Here is a 19174-nt window from a genome sequence, read left to right as displayed (position 1 = left end):
CCAACCTTTCCTTACCACTCCCTCTTCCTTTCTTCCTCTCCACCCTCACCCTCTGGTTCTCCAGCTCCACAGGCAGCAGAGAAAGCAGGCTCTTTGTCTGACATCATCTTCCACTCCCTGGCCTGCTAAGAGTTACTCACTCAGGCAATCCCTGCTCCACCAGAGGAGACTGTCCAATTGCCAAGCAACCCACTGCTGGCCAATCACAGAGCTTGGAGGTGATGTCATGGCGAGAGCGATCAGTGGTGCTGATGTTGAGAGAAGCCCAGGGTACCACTAATTGAGGGAGTGAGGAAGAGAGCAGCTCGCTTCTAACTGGACTGCACGTAAGTAAAAATAAAAGGCAACTAATTCGAGGCTTTTCAGGCAAAAGAAAAAACAAGACAGCAGGCACAGTAGGGAGAAGCGAGGGGTCTAACACCTATTGTATTGCCTTTGGTTTTACTCAATCAATTAAACTTTGTCAGATCTTGGGGTAAATAGGGTGAGGCAAAAAGAATGGTGCTCAGTCAAGGGGTGAGGGTGGGCTCCGGTGTCATTTTTATTCCAGAGCTCAGGAGAGGCAGGATGAGTGGGAATTGTCAGATGCCATCGTGAGTTATTTCTGCATAAAAGTGTTTTGTTGCTTAGGGAGAAAGGTTTTGTGTGGAGTCTGACTGCCCCTGCAGCTGGCTGTGACCTGAAGATCCATTTCAAGTGGGATGCTGTCCTGTGTTTTTACCTTTTCTTCCTCAGACACAGCTTTTCTTGTCTCTCATTCCCATTTTTATCACCCATCTTTTCCTTTGCCTCTATTTATGCACGGTTTACTTTCTTCTCTTGGTTCTAAGGATGCAATGAGATCATCACCTCCTCCTGGCCCCGCCCCACCCTGAGGTCATCCTGATCCTACCTGGCCAGAGGTGGCTGGCTTCAAAGCTGAAAACTGCAGACACCCAGAATTGCCACGCCCTGGTCCTTGACTGGGGCTCTGGCCAGCCCCACTCCTTATTCAGCCCACCATTCTTGCCAGGAGTTTAGGCATCATTCATTTCTTATCCTGGGACCCAGGGTTTTGATGTCCAGTGGCCAGCTGTCCCCACGTGGTGGTGCTGCCTTTGTTTTATTTCTCTCAGTAAGACACAATCAGGTGTGGTGGAGTCTTGTCCTGAACGTGGGCCAGTCTCCAGAATGCTCTGTGCGTGTGTGTGTGTGTGTGTGTGTGTGTGTGTGTGTGTTTATGTATGGGGGTGGGAGGGAGAGGTCAGGAATGTTCAGGTACCCTTGTCTGAATACCCCGGGAAGGTACACCCCCTGTATCAAGACCAAGAGAATACAAGGTGGGGATGGCCAGAGGTGGCCTGCTGAGGCTCGAGGGGTAGGTGGGAGGTTGAGAGGGACTGTGGGGGAATCTGTCTCAACCTGAGGCTGAGCCCCCCACCTCTCAGTGGGAGGAAACCTCTCCCACAGGCGGGTACTAGGAGAATGAGATCATCCTTCAGATGAGGATATAATCATAGTGCTGGAGCGGTAAGAAGGCAGAGGGGAAAAGGTCTGATCAGCAGCTCCATAGAAGGAAGCCAGAGTCTCCCAGCAATGCTGCCCCAGTCTCTGGCTCATTCCAATGAGCTGGTGAAAACACAGCTCATTGCTAGGAGCTGTGTTTTCACCCCTCTTGGAAACCACAGAGCACCTGTCAGCTTGTCCCAGCCCTCCTCGCATTCCCAGCTCCACCCAGGCCACTCCTGAAAAGCTCTGGAGTGAGCAGGATCTGCAAATGCTATATGAGTCTACCATAGAGCATGCTGCCCTGTAGGGGGTGAGTTCCCCATCACTGAAGGCATTCAAGCAGAAGTTGGATGGCCACCCAGCAGGCAGGCTTTGGAGGAGATTTTTACATTATGTTAGGGATTGGTCTAGGTTAGTGTTTTAACAGCAGATTGAGACCTATTAGTACACTGTGAAATCAATTTATGGATTGTAAATGGTATTTTGTTAATTTTGTTATTTATTTAATGAAATAAGATAGAGTAGAAAAAAATGAGAGTAAATCTCATATAGTGGGATAAATAATGCTTCCTATGCTGTCTTTAGTTACGTATCAGTTATGTGTATGTTTGTGTATACAAATGTACATATGTCTGTATTCATAATCATATGTCTATATCTGTCCATATCATGACTTATACATACCGGATCATGATTTGTGAGTTTCACTCAAAAATGTTTGAGAAACGTTAGGCCAAGTAACCTCTAATTACCTCTCCTAATTCTAAGTCTATAAGCCTGTGGAAAACTAATAGATATTCAAACTTTAAAAAAAAAATTTTAATTGTGGTAAATACATAACATAAAATTGGCCATTCTAACTGTTTTTAAGTGTACACATCAGTGGTATTAACATTCACATTGTTACATATCCAATCTTCAGAACTCTTTTCATCTTGCAAAACTGAAACTCCACACCCATTAAACACTAACTCCCCATTCTTCCTTTCCCCAGCCCCTGGAAAACCCCATTCTACATTCTGTCTCTGTAAGTTTAACTCCTCTAGGTACCTCAGATAATGGAATTATACAGTACTTGTCTTTTGTGATTGGCTTATTTCACCTTCCTCAAGGTTCATCCACGTTGCACACTGTGTGTCCCTATTCCCAGGTAAAAAATAAGTTCAAGTTGTGATCAAATCCAAATGTTGTTTTTTATGGGAAGCTGTCCTTCTTTAGTGAGTTACTCATTCTAAAGGACCTATCAAAGATGGAGAAGTTTGGTCTAATATTGTCCATACTGGTCAGGTTGTCAAATAGAGGTGGAGGGGCAGTGGAAGTGTCTTGCCTTTTTGCTTGGATGGGTGCTTAATACCTAGATTTCACTTTGGTTCAATAAAAGAAACCCAAGGGCCAACTGGCTGTCTTCTTTCATTGGACTAGGCCATTTTAACCCCTTTTTTCCTATAGGGGGATGTGGGCTGATTGATAACTTTTAAAATAGAGCAACGAAGATTGACAAGCTGGGGTTCAGGAAATAACGTAGTTGAACAGTAAAAAGGAACAAGGGGCAAAGAAATTAAAAAGGTAAGAGAGAGATAAAGAAAGGAGGCTAGTGTCTACATTAAACGAACTATATAGAAGGAATGGAAAAATCCAGATCCTTTGTGCTCTTGCTTTAAAATAATAAGATATTTAATTATTAAGATCATAATTAAAGAAAGGCTTAATTTTTCAAGAACCCCTAAGATTGTCTCCTCTGCTCCCTTTGATATCTTTATATTATTTTATATTTACCTAGAGATTCTCATTTGGAAACACACAATTCCCAGAGATTTTGAAGACACAGATGGGGAGAAATGAAACTGTTTTTGTTGGGGGAGGAATAGAAATTTTGGGGAATTATACAACATGTAAAGTGTAATTTTAATAATGTCATTTAGAGAACCAAACCAGGTTTTTTGTTTGCTTTTGTTTGTTTTTTTGAAATGGAGTTTTGCTCTTGTTGCCCAGGTTAGAGTGTAGTGGTATGATCTTAGCTCACTGCAACCTCTACCTCCCAGGTTTGAGTGATTCTCCTGCCTAAGCCTCCTAAGCAGCTGGGATTACAGGTGCCTGCCACTATGCCTGGCTAATTTTGGGTATTTTTAATGGAGACAGGGTTTCACCATATTGGTCAGGCTGGTCTTGAACTCCTGACCTCAGGTGATCTGCTGGCCTTGGCCTTTCAAAGTGCCAGCGTGAGCCACCGCCCCGGCCCAAACTTTTTTTTTTTTAAGCTTGAGAAATAATGCATCATGTGTAATTTGGCTTGCTTATTAAATTACCATTTGCTATACTTAGAGATGTGACAGCCTGGAAAAGGTTGCTTTTTCTGTTTTTCTTTAGGGAGGGATGGATACTAAAAATTCTTCTCTGCCATTTAAAAAATTGTTTCATTTTTCTTTTCAGAGTTTTACATCTCTAGTCCCTCTAGGAAGACACATGAATACACATACACCTGTCCCCTTCCCACCTACATATGCATGCATGCACATGAAGCCCCACATCTGAACACTTCCACCCCACCCCCTACACACGTATGAGTGCTCCCACTCCATTCCCCACACACACAGAGGCATACCTATCCCTCCCCACTGAAGCCCAAAGTTCACTGGCCTTTTCTATCAATTAAAACTGAGAGATGCTTATCCACTCCCTTAGGGTCCTGCTGTCAGAGGCGGGTGGTGGGAGGCAGGAGAACAGAACAGATCAGAAAGGGCATGAACCTGGGGCTGGTTGGCCTGCTTCATGATGGGCTTTAGGCAACTCAAGAGTTTGGATAACCAACTGGAGAATGTGAATCTAGAAAAAGGAGCAGAGCGTGGATCTAGGATGAAGGACTCAGTTGGGGAGGATGGGCAGAGTGTAGAGTGTCAGTGGACCACGTGGGGAGTCTGTGCTTAGACAGCCAGACCAGAGGGAGAAAAGTTCACACTGAGTATGTGGAAAGCACTGGATAGGGGATAGCACCTTTCAGGCAGGCTCTGTCTGCCCACAACACAAACACAATTCAACTATTGATCCTGGACAGGGCTGTCTAGCATCTGCGTCTACCATAAACCAGATGCCTAAGGAAGGACTTAAGAAACATACCATGGGCTGGGCACGGTGGCTCACACCTGTAATCCCAACACTTTAAGAGGCCGAGGTGGACAGATCACTTGAAGTCAGGAGTTCGAGACTAGCCTGGCCAACAAGGTGAAATTCCCACTCTACTGCAAATACAAAAATTATCTGGGCCTGGTGGCACATTCCAGTAATCGCAGCTCCTCAGGAGGCTGAGGCAGGTTAATTGCTTGAACCTGGGAGGCACAGGTTGCAGTGAGCCGAGATATTACACCACTGGACTCCAGCCTGGGTGACAGAGGGAGACTCCATCTCAAAACAAAAACAAAAAACAAAACCCACAACAATAAAAAACATACCATGAGCTTTTCTGAAAAACAATTACTCCAAGAAGTGCTCTAGCTAATCAAAGAAATTATCAAATTAAAGAAATCAAATACAAAAAAAAACAAAACAAAACACGTGGTATCAATGAATGGTCATGAACAAAGAAAACACCAGAATTTAGAATCATTGTCTAGTTAGAGTTGGCATACTTATAAAGCTAACTGCAAATGCCAAATATCTTGAGGCTAGGGTATGTTTGTTAGAACATCACTGTATTCCTAGCGCCTTGCATAGTGTACATAGTGGATCCTCAATAAATATTTGTTGAATGAATAATGTAAGAAAGAACCCAGTAACGATAATCCAGAACTGAAAATCTGGAAAATTCTGACAAAACCAGAGGGTTTGTAGAGGAAGTTTGTTGGTAAACCTCTCATTTCACACAAATAAAATCATTAGATACTCTTTTATTCTTAAGGTAGTGAAATATAAACATAAAAGATTTAACATAAAGCTAAAATTAAAAGTAATATGCAGCATTTACAAAGCACTGGAGAATGAAAGTGTAAAGAAAACAAGAGCGGTATTGCAAAAGATAAGGAATTTCTTTCAGTGTAGTTGAATGGGGGCCAGAAGCTTGGTGCATTGTGGTACATATACACCATGGAATATTATGCAGACATCAAAAACAATGAGTTCGTGTCCTTTGTAGGGACATGGATGAACCTGGAAACCATCATTCTCAGTAAACTGACACAAGAGCAGAAAATCAAACACTGCATGTTCTCACTCATAGGCGGGTGTTGAACAATGAGAACACATGGACACAGGGAGGGGAGCATCACACACTGGGGTCTGTTGGGGGGAAATGGGGGAGGGACTGGGGATGGGGAGGTGGGGAGAGATAGCATGGGGAGAAATGCCACATATAGGTGAAGGGGAGGAAGGCAGCAAATCTCACTGCCACGTGTGTACCTATGCAACAATCTTGCTTGTTCTTCACGTGTACCCCAAAACCTAAAATGCAATTTAAAAAAATTAAATTAAATTAAAAAAAAGAGAGACCCTCTGAGGCAATGCCTGAGCTAAAGGATAGATATAATGGTGAGCATTTTAAGCATGGCATGCACCCATAGAAGGGAGGCTAATATAAGGTATTTGCTTGGCCTTACAATCACATGCCGCCAGCAATCACCCATTGCACTTACATCTAGGGTGGCCTTGGATATGAGGACATAGCATGAAGCTTTATCAGAAATTGCATGGGCTTCAATATAAGATTTCGATTCAAATCCCATCTTTATCACTTTCTACTTGTACGACTTTGGGCAAATTAAGTCACTTACCTAAATTGATGATCTGTTAAGTGGGTATAGGATTTGGTGTGGGGAATGAAATGATAAAATGTGTATGCCCTGGCTGGGAGGGGTGGCTCATGCCTATAATCCTAGCACTTTGGGAAACTGAGGCCAGAGTATCACTTGAGTGCAGGAGCTTGAGACCAGCCTGGGCAACACAGTGAGACCCCATCTCTATCTTAAAAAAAAAATGTTTTTAATGTAGATTCCCTGATTACAATTATGTAAAAATAATAGAGAGGAAAAATGCCTAGAAGAAAATGCCAATAGCCTAACGTAGCAAGACTACAGGGATTTTTCTTTTCTTTTTTTACCTGTCATATAGAATTTCTAAAATATAATGTGATAATGTCTGTAATTAAAGCATTATTTATAAGATGCACATCTGCCTATAGATGTAATTGTAAAGCACTATACACTATTCAGTTTACATTGTTGTTATCGGGAATAAGATAAAAAGGGCTTGCCTTATGTGTTGACACTTTCATGTGCTTTTGATCCAGGACCTCATATGGCACGTGGGTCACGTGCCTCACATGCTTTCCAGCAACCCTGAATGGAAGCCATGCCCCTAAGCTTGACTTCTGTCATGCTGATTATTCCACATACACACACACGCGCGCACACACACACACACACACACACACACACCTATCTATTCTATATATCTTTCTACTATCTCTCTCTATATATATCGAGAGAGAGACAGAGAGAGAGAGAGAGGGAGAGAGAGAGAGAGAGAGAGAGAGTCTCGCTCTGTCAGCCAGGCTGAAGTGCAGTGGCATGATCTTGGCTCACTGCAACCTCCACCTCCCAGGTTCAAGCCATCTCCTGCCCAGCCTCCTGGGTAGCTGGCTGGGACTATAGGCACCCAACACCATGCCCAGATAATTTTTGTATTTTTAATAGAGATGGGGTTTCACCATGTTGGCCAGGCTGGTCTTGTGATCTGCCTGCCTTAGCCTCCCAAAGTGTTGGGATTACAAGCGTGAGCTACCATACCCGGCCTCTTCTGCATATATTAAATTGGAAATAAAAATAACCCAGAAAATCCCATCATAGTGGATTATTTGGGGCTGTCACTTTTCCAGCTTAATTTTCCTTTTCTGACTTGCCTCTCAACATAGCTGTTAGTGCTAAGAAGGACTCCTTGGACTCAGGCCTTCAGAGTTCTGCTTTTATCATAGATGCTTATTTCCTAGAAGCCTAAGCCTGCTAGGCACCCTCTGGGAGCTGCCCTTGTCCAGGTTCCCATCATCTTTTCCTCTTGATGCTCTTGGAAGCAAGAGCCTGAGCGGTGATTAAATAATGCCATTTTCCCCAGAGCCAGTGAATCACACGCTGTTCTATTTTGCCCAGTTTCCCTCCATATGTCTCACTGGTTCATTCTTGGTCCACGCTCTAATTACCCACCACTTCTCCATTTATGGAATGGTCCACAGTATTGCAGAAGACCATTCTGAGGCCTGCAGAGCATCTGCAGAGCGTCCAAAGGCGCTAGTGGCTCTAGATACCCGTCCAGGGGCCTGTTTCGCTTCCCCACCAACAAAAACTCCGGTGGTTATTTTAGCATCCAGCAGAGGGCTTGGCACAGAATTAAATACTCAATAAATATTGCAGAAAGAATGAAAACCACATTCATGAAAAAATAATTTATCTCCTTTTGATTTAAAACCCAAAGAAGACACATGGCTGCCAATCAGAGCCTTTTGATCAGCATGAAATAACCAGGGCCACTGTTCTGAGCTGACATGATTCCATCCCGAAGCAAATAAATGTGGTATTTACGTAGCTTATGCAGTTAATTTTGGGTAAATACATAACCTCAACTGGATTTTTAAGAAGATTGGTAATAGGGCACAGACTTTAAGAACCACCTTCTTGTACTGCTTGTGGTTAGAGGACCTTAATCAGAATTCATTGCTCCCACACCCATGGAAATATTCTTCCTGACTCTTGGCCAGAGTTCCTAGATTTGTCTTCTGAAACCCTTGCCAGGGACAACTCTATTCAAGCCACTGGGACATGCATTACCTGCATATCCCTCAAAAATAGTCCACATGGAATCTGACACATCCTGCAAGCATTCTCGGGGCATTTCTTACAGTGACCAACAAAATCCTTGCTCATGCTGTCGTATTGGCAGTCAGAGGCACTAAGAGGTCAGGCATGCATCCAGGAGGTGGCCATGTGTTGTCTGAGAGCATGGTGCTCTTCTGTCAGCCCCCTGGACATAAGCTGTGTTACAGAAAGCCTAGGAGTGTGGGTTGCATGAAAGTGCCCTGCTGGGGACTCCCTTTGGCATACCTGTCTTCTCATTCAAAGCTGCTCTGGTGACCATGTGGGCTGTCCCCTCTCATCCCGGATGGAGAGTAGACCCAGCTCTGTGCCCTTAGAGCTGTGTGACCTCAGGCAAGCATCTTAACTTCCCCGAAGCCCAGGTTCTTCATCTGAAAGCAAAGCTGATGATGCCTGTCTTGTCAGCCTAGGCCGGCTTCATGCAAAGTTTGACTGGGAAAATGTGGTGGGTGTCGGGTGCTCCATGAGCACAGGGTCCTATCATCATTTCTAGCTCAGGCTGGGGGCACATTCCCTGACTCCAACTGCCTCCTCCTACTCAGTCTGCCTTCTTTCTCAGGCATCCCTCTCTGCTTCCCCTCCACCTATTCAGGCTTCTGTTTCTGATCCTTTCCCCAGGTAGAAGTCCGAGGCCACTGCCTCTCTGGCAAGGCTGACTCACTCTGCGAGTGACTTGTCAGTCAGCCTGGCCATAAGCAGAGACTGTGGGATGGGGTCTCATGACCAGGGAAGTCGCATGCAGGCACCAGGCCCGCCTCTCTGTTCAGGGACTCACTGGTACCATCAGGACGAGCTTAGCTCTGCAGAGAGAAGACCCATTGTGCAGCAATGTGACAGAGGCCTCTGGCTTCAAAGCACAAGAACGAGGAGAACAAAGCACTTTAAGTCCAGCTGCACCTCGGTTCAAAGGGGCAATCTAACTTCCTAGCGGCATCACCCTGAGCAGGCACAGAAACCCTCTGAGCCTCAGTTTCCCAATCTGTACATGGAAGCAACAGTCCTTACTTGTGGGGCCAAAGGTAGTGGCTCTGAAGCAGGTGTGTGGCACCTGGTGCTGCCCTGATGAAAAAGACACGGCCAAGGAGACTAACATTTACTCAGTGCTTCCCGTCTGCTGGATCTTACCCATTGGCTTTTCTCATTTAATATGCACAGCTCAGTGCAGGATTAAGATGGAGAAAGAGAATAGCAGAGCTAGTAAAAGAGGTGACGCTTGTATTTGACCCACTGTGGACTAGCCCTAAAGCCAGAACTGAGTTTACTGCTCCTGTTGGCTCCTCCTGCCAGTCCCCAGCCAGCACAGAAAGGCAAGGGGCCTGAGGTGGGTCTCAGAGTCTCTTTGGCTGGCGAGGATGTGCGCAGTGAGTCTGCTGGCTTTTGCCACCTTCTCCTGGCACAGTGACCACAGAGAGTGGCCAAGGATCAAATGGTCCTGACGACTGGCACTCACTGCTGACTGCTCCTCGCTCTCTTGGTAGTAGCCTTCATGGGCTCCCGTCAGCTCCACCCAGATCTGCTACTTCCCGGCCTCTCCTGTGTTGTCCTCTCTTTCCACTTTCTGATCTGGCGTCAACCAGCTCGACTTGATTCCGTGGACACTGAGCAGTGTTCTCATCCTGACCGTTGCCTGTGATGTTCCCTAGCAGAAGACCCTCCTGCCAGCTCCTGCCTGATTCTAACTCATCCTTCAAGGCACTGCTCAGGTGCTGCCAACACCAGGGACCCCTCCTGGACTCCCTGGCTCATGCTGGGGGTGTGGAGCCCCATCTCTGTGCCCCACGGCAATTCTGCATCCTGATTTCTGGCAGTGTGCTGGCCCTGTGATGAGATATGATTTCTTAATGCTTTTCTTTCCTGTGTCCCAGATTGTCTTAACTAGGGCCAAGCACAGCTTAGGTCAGTCATCTTGGGAAAGGGAAGGTCGGAGGCATCTGAAAAGGCCTGTTAACACGCTCTGCCCAATTCCCTCTCATCCCATATCAGAAGTGGCCCAAAGAGTTCTGGGGCATGTGAGGGGAGAAGTTCAGGACACACAGCTAATGAACGCCTCCCAGCGAATTCTGCCAGAGGATTTGCCTCTCACCCTAACCTTTGAATTGGGCCAGGTTCCTAGCTATGGAGGGAGACAGATGAGCACCCCTTGACTTATATGTTTTTGGGAAACTCAAGTTTGCATGCACTGTGGGGCTTGAGACTGGAAAGCCAGTTAGGAAGTATCATGAGTGCATGGAATCTGAGCTTGCTTAGCATGATGTGAGAGGGAGGTCTGGGTGGGGGACCCTCAGGGAGAGTTGGTGGGGAGAGGGCCTGGAGGAAGAACAAATGAGGTACCCCCGAGATCCTCTCTCCAGTGTGTAAAGACCTTCCTTATGAGAATAACCTATCTAACACATCGATGGTAAAATCCTGTCCTTTCCTTTTCTCAGGCCAGTGACAGCGTCCTGAGCTGGTGACAGACTCACTCTGTGACTTTCAGCTAGATTCAGCCACCAGATCCCAGAAACATGACCCTTGCTGGTAGGTACAAACATCATGTGTGATGGGGCATAGCCTATTCCCCCCGCCCCGGCCCAGCATGTTCTCGCAGAAGCAGGGAAACACACCTTGGACGGAAAGCACACGAGGTGGGGGCAGGCGGTGACAGGAGGCACACCACTGCCTGTCACCACAGGCGACAAGTCGAGCAAGTGGTGGGGGTGCATCGCAGCTGAGATTTTCTTCCTTTTGCTCATCTGTATATGTGGCAGTTTTTTAAGTTTTGATAATGACTATATATTATTTTTGCAGTTACATGTATTTTCAAATTTATAAAAGGAAGCCAGGTGCAGTGGCCTATGCCTATAGTCCCTGATATCAGGAGGCTGAGGCACGACGATCGCTTGAGCCCAGGAGTTTGAGTCCATCCTGGGCAACATATTGAGACCCTCATCTCAACAAAAAATTGTACAAGGAAATGAGGATAGGGAAGCACCAGCGCTGGGCTGGGGGTCAGCTAAGGGCTGCAGCCTGAGCAACCAGATGCACAGGCTCCAGGATGGTGGGAGGAGGGGCTGTCGGGAGCCAGGGCAGCTCTGACCCCTGACATCCCAAACACAGACAGACAGAGTGGCGGGAGTATGCTCTGGCTTTCTGGGACACCAGCAACCCTCTAGCTCTGCACACTGTCTTGGAAAGGTCAGAGAAGACTCACAGCCTGACCTTATGAGGGGCAGAACAGAGGGATGGTGGTGAGGATGGCCCCTCCCTATCCAGCTCCTTAACGCTACAGGCCAGCGCTGCCAAGTATTGGGAGTAGAATGGAGTGTGGGTCTCCTGTATCCTGGAGCAAAAGAATCGGAATGTACTGGGGCAGATGTTGGGAGAGAGAGAGGTGAAGCACTGGTGCTTGGGATCTTTCCCTGAGGGAATTTGCTTTATGGTCTGGAAGGGGAGGAGACATACTGGGGAGAAGGATCTGGTGCTCTGGAAGGCTCAGGTTTCCACAGGAGACAGGAGTGGGTTCGAATCCCACACAGGCATCCTGAACAACGCTGCTCAGGGCAAAGGGCCCAGATGCCCAGCCTTGGCGTGGGTCTGCATGGTTTGAGTGCCTTTGTGGAACCCTGGCTGCTCAGAGCCCCAGACCCACAGGGACACTGGCTTCTGAGGCTGGGAGAGGTGCCATTCTCACCTGCTTGGTGTTTCCACAGCCTACAAAGAGAAGATGAAGGAGCTCCCGCTGGTGTCCTTGTTCTGTTCCTGCTTCCTGGCTGATCCCCTGAATAAGTCATCTTACAAATATGAAGGTCAGTGAAGGCTCAACCAGGAAAGTGAGGGGTAGGGAAGGGGGCCCTGTGTCCTGTTCTCATGGGTCCTGCACCCCGACCCCAGTTCAATGAAACTCTCTTCCCAAGACACAGTTTCCTTCCCAGAGCCGATGAAATCCCAGTGGCTGAGCCTGAGGGTCTGAGCTGCAGTGGTGCAGCCTGGACACTAGGAGAACCCATGAGGGTCTGCATCAGGCTTCCCCAGAGTTCACTTGATCTTAGTGTCACCTCTGTGCATGCGCGTCCAACAAATCGAGGCTGGGGCGGGGGGGATGCAAAGGTGAGCCAGACAGAGATTCTGCCCATGGGGAACATAACCAGAGGAGAACATGAGATGATGTGAGTCAGTTTCAAGGCCAACAGGTCTCCTCTAGGAAGGGTAGAGAATGCTCTGGGAAAGTCCAGAGGTAGGAAGAGGAAGCTCTGTGACAGCTGTGCTGTGTGAGGCTTGTAGCTGAGACAGCCCCAAGACACCAGTAGGGAGCACTGGGTGGCCATGTTCTCACCACGGGTGCTTGGGACCAGGTCACCTCCTAATGTCCTGGTTAGAAGCAGGAATGGGTTTGGTCTGGCACCAAGAAGCAGGCGTGCTTGGATGACCTGAGGTTGTTTTTTCTGTCTAGGCTGGTGTGGGAGACAGTGTAGGAGGAAGGATGAAAGCCAGCGGAAAGACAGTGCTGACTGGAGAGAAAGAAGAGCGCAGGGTAGAAGGGAGGCAGCGGCGGGGGTCCGCAGGCCGAGCGTCAGATGGCAGTGGCCGGGGGTGGGCGGGGGCCAACACAGCCCTGCCTGTCACCACAGATGACGAATTGAGAAGCTCAGCAGTCAGAGGAGGCCGGTGGGGGAAGCAAAGGCAAAAGCAGCCAGTGTCGTAGGAAATCACGTTGCCTGCGGCCTCTACTCTTGGGGGCTGAAGCCTCACTGTGGCTCCAAACTCCAGCACGTCAGAGCCCATCGCCCTTAGGTGCCCAGGTGCAGGACTGAGCCGGACCCCAGTCTCCAGCTTGCAAGGGGCCCCAGCTCTCCCACTGCCGTGTGCATGCGCTGAGTGCTTGCTGGGTGCCCATGCGTTCTTCAGGACGTGAGCAGCCCCTTCTCTACCCTCTGTAGCAGACACAGTGGACCTGAACTGGTGCGTCATTTCTGACATGGAAGTCATTGAGCTGAACAAATGCACCTCAGGCCAGTCCTTTGAAGTCATCCTGAAACCACCCTCCTTTGATGGGGTGCCTGAGTTCAACGCCTCCCTGCCCAGGCGGCGAGACCCATCCCTGGAAGAGATCCAGAAGAAACTAGAAGCAGCTGAGGAGCGAAGGAAGGTAAATGTGGTCCTTTCCTTCTTTCCTCCCTCTCAGCCTAAAGGGGAAGGGAGGTGGAGAAGACAGGTGGTGGACCCGAGCTGGGGGAAGCTCATCACTAATCTGCAAAATGTAGGGAGCATCTCCAGAGTGTGCAGTGGAGACTGAGGCACCGTTGAGGGAAACAAAGAGCCAAATGCCCCTGGCCTCTAGGAGCTCACCGTTTGGTTAAGGGGATAGGACACTGCACTATGTTCCTTCAAGAGGTGGCCTTATCATGCACAGTGGCAAAAATAAAACTTTGACAAATGCTAAGGATTTAGGGAAAGGCTAGGGAATCAAGGAAAGAGCTCCTTCCTTGGAGAGGGAGAGAAGATCACGGTGTGGGGCATTTCCAGGCCCAGATGCCTTCTGTGCCTCCTATGGATTCTTGTGGCTTGATTCTGATGCCATCTTCTAAGTGAAATTTTTTTTTCATCTTTCAAGCAGAAAATAATCTCCTGTCTTGAATTCCTTCAGTGCATCCTGTCTATACCTTAGGGCATATGTCCACACTAGTCTGGGTTTTAGTGATTTATATGTGTGTTCATCTCCATGAGACTTTTTTTGTCCCCAAGCTGTTAGACCAGTGCCTGGCACATAGTATAAGATCATTTAGTGTTTTTGAATGAATGAATGAATGAATGAATGAATGATGGCAATGAGCAAAAGGGCCCTGAAGGTATTTAGGAAAAGGCTGGTTAAAAAAAATAAAAATAAAATAAAAAAATCAAAGAATGTGGAAGGCTCTGAAGGGGTGGAAAAAATTAGGAAGTGTCTTTGCTTCCTGCTAATGGGCTGGGGACCAGGCCCAGGGACGTGAAGGTTCTGGGTGTGCAGCTTTGCAACCACTATGGTGAAATTAACCCCGGTGCACTCACTGGGAAGGGCCACCTTCTGCCTTTATGCTTCCACAGTACCAGGAAGCAGAGCTCCTGAAGCACCTAGCAGAGAAACGGGAACATGAGAGAGAGGTGATCCAAAAAGCCATTGAGGAAAACAACAACTTCATCAAGATGGCTAAGGAAAAACTGGCCCAGAAGATGGAATCCAACAAGGAGAACCGGGAGGCCCATCTCGCCGCCATGTTGGAACGGCTGCAAGAGAAGGTGAGTGGTCCCTGGCTAGAGAGGAGGCTCCTGGGTCATGCTGTTTTCCTTCTGCAGCAAGTACACGGGGACCTACTCATCATCTCAGGGAGGAAGCAGCCTCGGGCAGGAATCGGGATCTTTCTCTTAGGCAGGATCCTTAGAGAGTTCTGAAGGGATGATCCAGGAAGTCAGAGGCAAGAAACGAACCAGAATCAGGGTTTCCTTGGGGGCTTTTCTGCACAGCTACACAATTAAAATTCTTTATTGTCTTAGGGAGAGTATATATCTGATTTTCTAGATGAAGCCTGTCTGATACAAAGGAGGAGAGATAGACAAACAGTTGTACATTCCTAGCTTCATCATTGAATGGACTGATGTGATGGAAGTAAAGATGCTTTCTTGAGCTCTTGGCTCTAAGTCACGGGTATGATGAGTTGAGTTTCCCATGGAGCAGGAAACATGATTCTCTCTAAACCTCTTGACACAGACCCAGTGAGTCACAGGTCTTTCCAATATGTTGCCTTTTGTCAATAAATGAAACAGCGTCACCTAAATAGGAGAACCATGAGGCCGGGGTTGGTTCTGTGTGTCAGCAGAATACTGGCCCGTTCTGCTAAGAACACGCTGGCCTCATTTCCTGAGTCTCAAGGCCGCCCCAGTTTCTCCTGCAGCTCCTGGGAGAGCTCCAGCTCTGTGTTTTATTTCCAGGAACCGCCTGCTGCGCGGTGACTCCCGGGACCCGATCGGTGGCCTCGTCCCATGGTGAGCAGCGTGGTCCCCGCGCCTTCCTGCCCATCTACCTAGAGTCTCAGGCCCTTGGCAACAGGTCCTAGAAAGATCTGGTTTCTTCACGAGGGGTCTGAATGTTGCGTAGGCCCTGGAACTGGCCGGCATGCAGCAGACACTGTGCTCTGATGCACCAGCCTGCAAGGCTTGGCAGGGCCTCTGCGAGCGTCACATGGGAGGGAGGTGATCTGGCTCAGCCCTCAGGCTTCCCCAGTTACAGAGGGATGACTTGGAGCAAACTCTGAACAAAAACCTGGGGCTGGGCTAAGAGGGGGCATGGCCCTGAGCCAGACCCAAAAGAAACCACTGAGGCTCCACCCAGGATGTGGCTCTTGAGAGACTCCGCAGAACACTTTCATCAGGCCACTATCCTCACAAGTTCCTGAAGCAAGCTGGACAGGTGTTATGCTTATTTTGCAGATAAGAAAAACACATCCACAAAGATCAAATGACTTGCCCAGGGTCATGAAACCAACAAGCAGTGGAGCTAGGACTAGCAGCCAGCTCTTTGGCTCCAAGACCAAGTGGTTCAAGGAGACCAGCCTGTGATTGTCCTGCCAGCCTTTTGTCATCAAGAGAGACTTTGGAGGCCAAGGAAAGGGAGCGCAGAACCTAGAGCTCTGCCCCGTGTGCTCACCCAAGAATGGCGGTAGATTCAGAGGCAGAGAGATTGGAACGGTCCGTATAGTAGAGTGATAGCTGTGGAGGTGGGGGAGCCTCAAAGAGGTGTGATGTCAGAGCAGACATTTGAGGGGGCGGCATCTTTCTGGGAACTTGGTCCCTACTCTCCTTTACCCACTGGTGGAGGCAGGAGGTTGGGTATATGTTTTCTGCCCTGTCCACCTGTGCACCAGGCCATGGACACCTTCCACAATGCCTGCTGTGCCAGTGTGTGTGTGGGTCACGGACCCCACGTGTCAGACTTGCTTGGTATAAAATTCAAAAATACACATACTTGGATCCTTCCCCAGAACACCGACCCCGGCTGTCTAGGGATGGTGCTTCCTCGGTCATGCTGATATGTACCAAAGTTTTGGAGTGTGTACACCACTCCTCACTCCTAGGCCACAGAAAGTTCTAGAGTGTCTGCAGGAACCGATCTGTAGTTTATAATTTATCCTGAAAACATGGGCTGCCTCAGTGGGTCTATTCTGGGCTGATTCTGTCATCTGGATGTGACAGTGCCAGGCTCTGGGAGGGACAAGATTTGTTGAGTGCTTGCCATGTGTAAGGCACCATAGTAGAAACTGGGAAATAGCAAGAAGAGAAAGATGTGGTCGCTGCCCTAGGAAAGTCACCATCTAATAGAGAATCCAGCAATATGCACAGTGACCAGGTGAACGCTAAACATCACAGAACCTGAGGGGTGTAAGAGCCTCCTGTCTATGCCCTTTTCTTTAAAGATCAGAGAACTGAGGCTTAGTTGGAGAAGTGAGCCAGCCAAGATACTTCTGCAGATGGGCCTTGGAAGGCAGATACCATCTTCTGGCTGCACTACCCTGTGAAATAAAAGAAGGTTCTCTTATGATAGGTGTAAGAAAGTCCACTTTCTGGAGTTGGGCAACATTTGCAACAAATGTTGGGCAGCATCATGTTGGGCAACGTTTGTACTTTAAGAGTCCACACCTGGCCACAGTGGCTCACACCTGTAATCCCAGCATTTTGGGAGACAGAGGTGGGAGGATCATTTGAGGCCAAGAGTTAGAAACCAGCCTGGGCAACATAGCAAGACGCCATCTCTATTTTTGTTTAAATAATAACATAGTAAAATCAAAGCGTCCTCATCTTTCACCAACAGAGTTAAGGCAGTTCTAGCAAAGGAGTGGATGAGAACTAGAAGCAGCAGGCAGGTGCATGTGATTTGTAGGAGATGTTTGCAGTGAGGCCTGTCTGTTCTGCTGTTCCTCTGGCACAAACTACCCCCCAGCAGTTCCTGACACGAAGTCAAGCCATACAATTTAAGCCAAACCACAGAACAGCCAGGTGAGGGAGGGAGAGGCTAGGAAGGGGACCCAGGGTCACTGTAAGGTGGGCCCCTGCCACAGGTTGGGACCCACAAGCCCTTGAGCTCCCCAGGGCCACACCCGTAGGCTCGCCCCTGCCTCCTGCCAGCCTCACCTGCCACCTTCTGCCCCTCTCAGGATGCCTTTGCAGACACAGCTCTTCACTGCCCGTGGTGGCCACTCTTTGCTTTTGGTTCTCTTGCACTTTGGCCTCCATTTTTGTCCCCGGCAGCCTTGTGTGACCTGCCCTTTTCCCTCCCTTCCTTCCCAGGACAAGCACGCCGAGGAGGTGCGGAAAAACAAGGAGCTGAAGGAAGAGGCCTCCAGGTAAAGCCCAGAGGCCAAAGAAGTTGCCAGGTCAGCCGGACAGCTCCAGCAGCTCCACGTTCCAGGCAGCCTCGCCCGCCGGCTGCACTCCCAGCACTGGGGTTTGGGGGGAGGGGGGTGGCCAAGGGGCGTTTCCTCTGCTTTTGGTGTTTGTATGTGTTAAGAATTGACCAGTGAAGCCATCCTATTTGTTTCCAGGTAACAGTGATGGGGTGGGAGAGGGGACAGGAGAGAGTTTGGGAAAGGGAGATGTACAAGAACTCAAGGACGTTGCAACCCTGCCCGGCGCAGATCTGATTTTCACATCTCTACCTGGACATGGAGCCTCTAGGCACTGTGTTGAGGGAGATGGAGACCAGGGCAGTAGAACTTCAGGGTGAAGGACAGAGTCCTGGGTGGGGCGGCGGCTGTAGGGCGCTCCACAGGGCCCAGTCAGAGTGGGTGTGAGGACCAGAGGTGTCACTTCCACCCCTCAGCAGGTGGGATGAAGTCTGTGTGTGTGTGTGAACCATCATTTTTTGATCATCATGACCAATGAAACCTTGACTCCAAGTGTCCAGTTCTTTATTTCCTGAATGTGTCCTTTGGGTCATTTAAAAAGTTCTCAAAATCTGGCTTTCATTCATCTGATGGCAGATGCCCTTTTGCTTTCTTAATTTTGCCATTCGAGCATCTGGGGTCTGGGTGAGGTGGGTTGAATCATGCCAGCCTTTGGCATAATTGAAAGATTTTCTCTTCTGTTCTTTAAAATCCCCTCTGTGGGCTAATCTTTATTGGAGAGCATGCACTAAATTGATGAGAAGAGAAACTCAATCTTCCTTTCAATCAGCTGACATCCTAATACGGTTCCAAAGATGCATTGTAAGAAGGAAGGTATCTTAGTCACAACCGTTCAGACTGCTATAACAAAATACTTCAGACTAGGTAATTGATAACAGACATTGATTGCGCACAGTTTTGGAGTCTGGGAAGTCCAATATCAAGGCACCAGCAGATTCAGTGTCTAGTGAGGGCTTTTCCTCTGCTTTAAAGATGATACCTTTTTTGCTGTGTCCTCACATGGCAAAAGGGAAGGGCAAAAGGGTTTCCTCAAGCCTCTTCTTTAAGGCACAAACCCCATTTGTGAGGGTGGAGTCCTCATGACCTCACCTTTTAAGGCCCTATCTCTTAATTCTATAGTGTCGAGATTAGGGTTGAACCTATGAATGTGGGGGAGGCAGTAGCATTCAAACCATAGAAGTCCTGCAGGCTTTGAGTGTTTGAGATTCTAGGTAGATTAGAAAATGCGAGCAAGGAAATAAAGTGTTTGCTAGTAGAAGGCAAAGGAGGCAGCCAGACCCAGCAGTCTTGGTCTCCAGGACACTGAACTATGGCTGGAAAAGAAGCTCCCCTCCTCCCTTCCCCTACAAATATGAGTGCAGGGGCTGCCTGTGTTAACCAGGTCCCAGGGCTTCTTCCCACTCTGCCCTGCACACTGTGTAGTTT

The 19174-nt window shown here is 48.2% G+C and overlaps 1 protein-coding gene across 4 annotated transcripts; it reads left to right on the top strand.

The window, feature by feature from the left end:
* Positions 1–217: 217 nt before the first annotated feature.
* STMN4 (stathmin 4) lies at positions 218–18235 on the top strand. Of its 4 annotated transcripts, XM_003937201.4 has the most exons (8): positions 218–326; positions 10766–10856; positions 12029–12124; positions 12769–12849; positions 13256–13464; positions 14400–14591; positions 15282–15335; positions 17634–18235. In XM_003937201.4, exons 2-7 carry the CDS (start codon positions 10844–10846, stop codon positions 15300–15302), a joined length of 612 nt encoding a protein of 203 aa, XP_003937250.1. In that variant the 5' UTR covers positions 218–326; positions 10766–10843; the 3' UTR covers positions 15303–15335; positions 17634–18235. The 4 variants fall into 4 exon arrangements, with proteins under 4 accessions (XP_003937250.1, XP_010346069.1, XP_003937249.1 ...); XM_010347767.2 differs by lacking the exon at positions 12769–12849; XM_003937200.4 differs by lacking the exon at positions 15282–15335.
* Positions 18236–19174: the final 939 nt, after the last annotated feature.

The sequence above is a fragment of the Saimiri boliviensis genome, chromosome 13 (genome assembly GCF_048565385.1).
Source record: "Saimiri boliviensis isolate mSaiBol1 chromosome 13, mSaiBol1.pri, whole genome shotgun sequence".
Lineage (NCBI taxonomy): Eukaryota > Metazoa > Chordata > Mammalia > Primates > Cebidae > Saimiri > Saimiri boliviensis.
Note: the sequence above shows the minus strand (reverse complement) of the source record. Positions and strands in the feature narration are given on the sequence as shown.

What these genes read in the sequence shown, in the direction of transcription:
- STMN4 (XM_003937200.4), top strand. An exon ending in GTCATCTTACAAATATGAAG is followed by an intron (nt 12,125 to 12,768) that starts GTCAGTGAAGGC and finishes TTTTCTGTCTAG; the next exon opens with GCTGGTGTGGGAGACAGTGT. An exon ending in GAGAGAAAGAAGAGCGCAGG is followed by an intron (nt 12,850 to 13,255) that starts GTAGAAGGGAGG and finishes TACCCTCTGTAG; the next exon opens with CAGACACAGTGGACCTGAAC.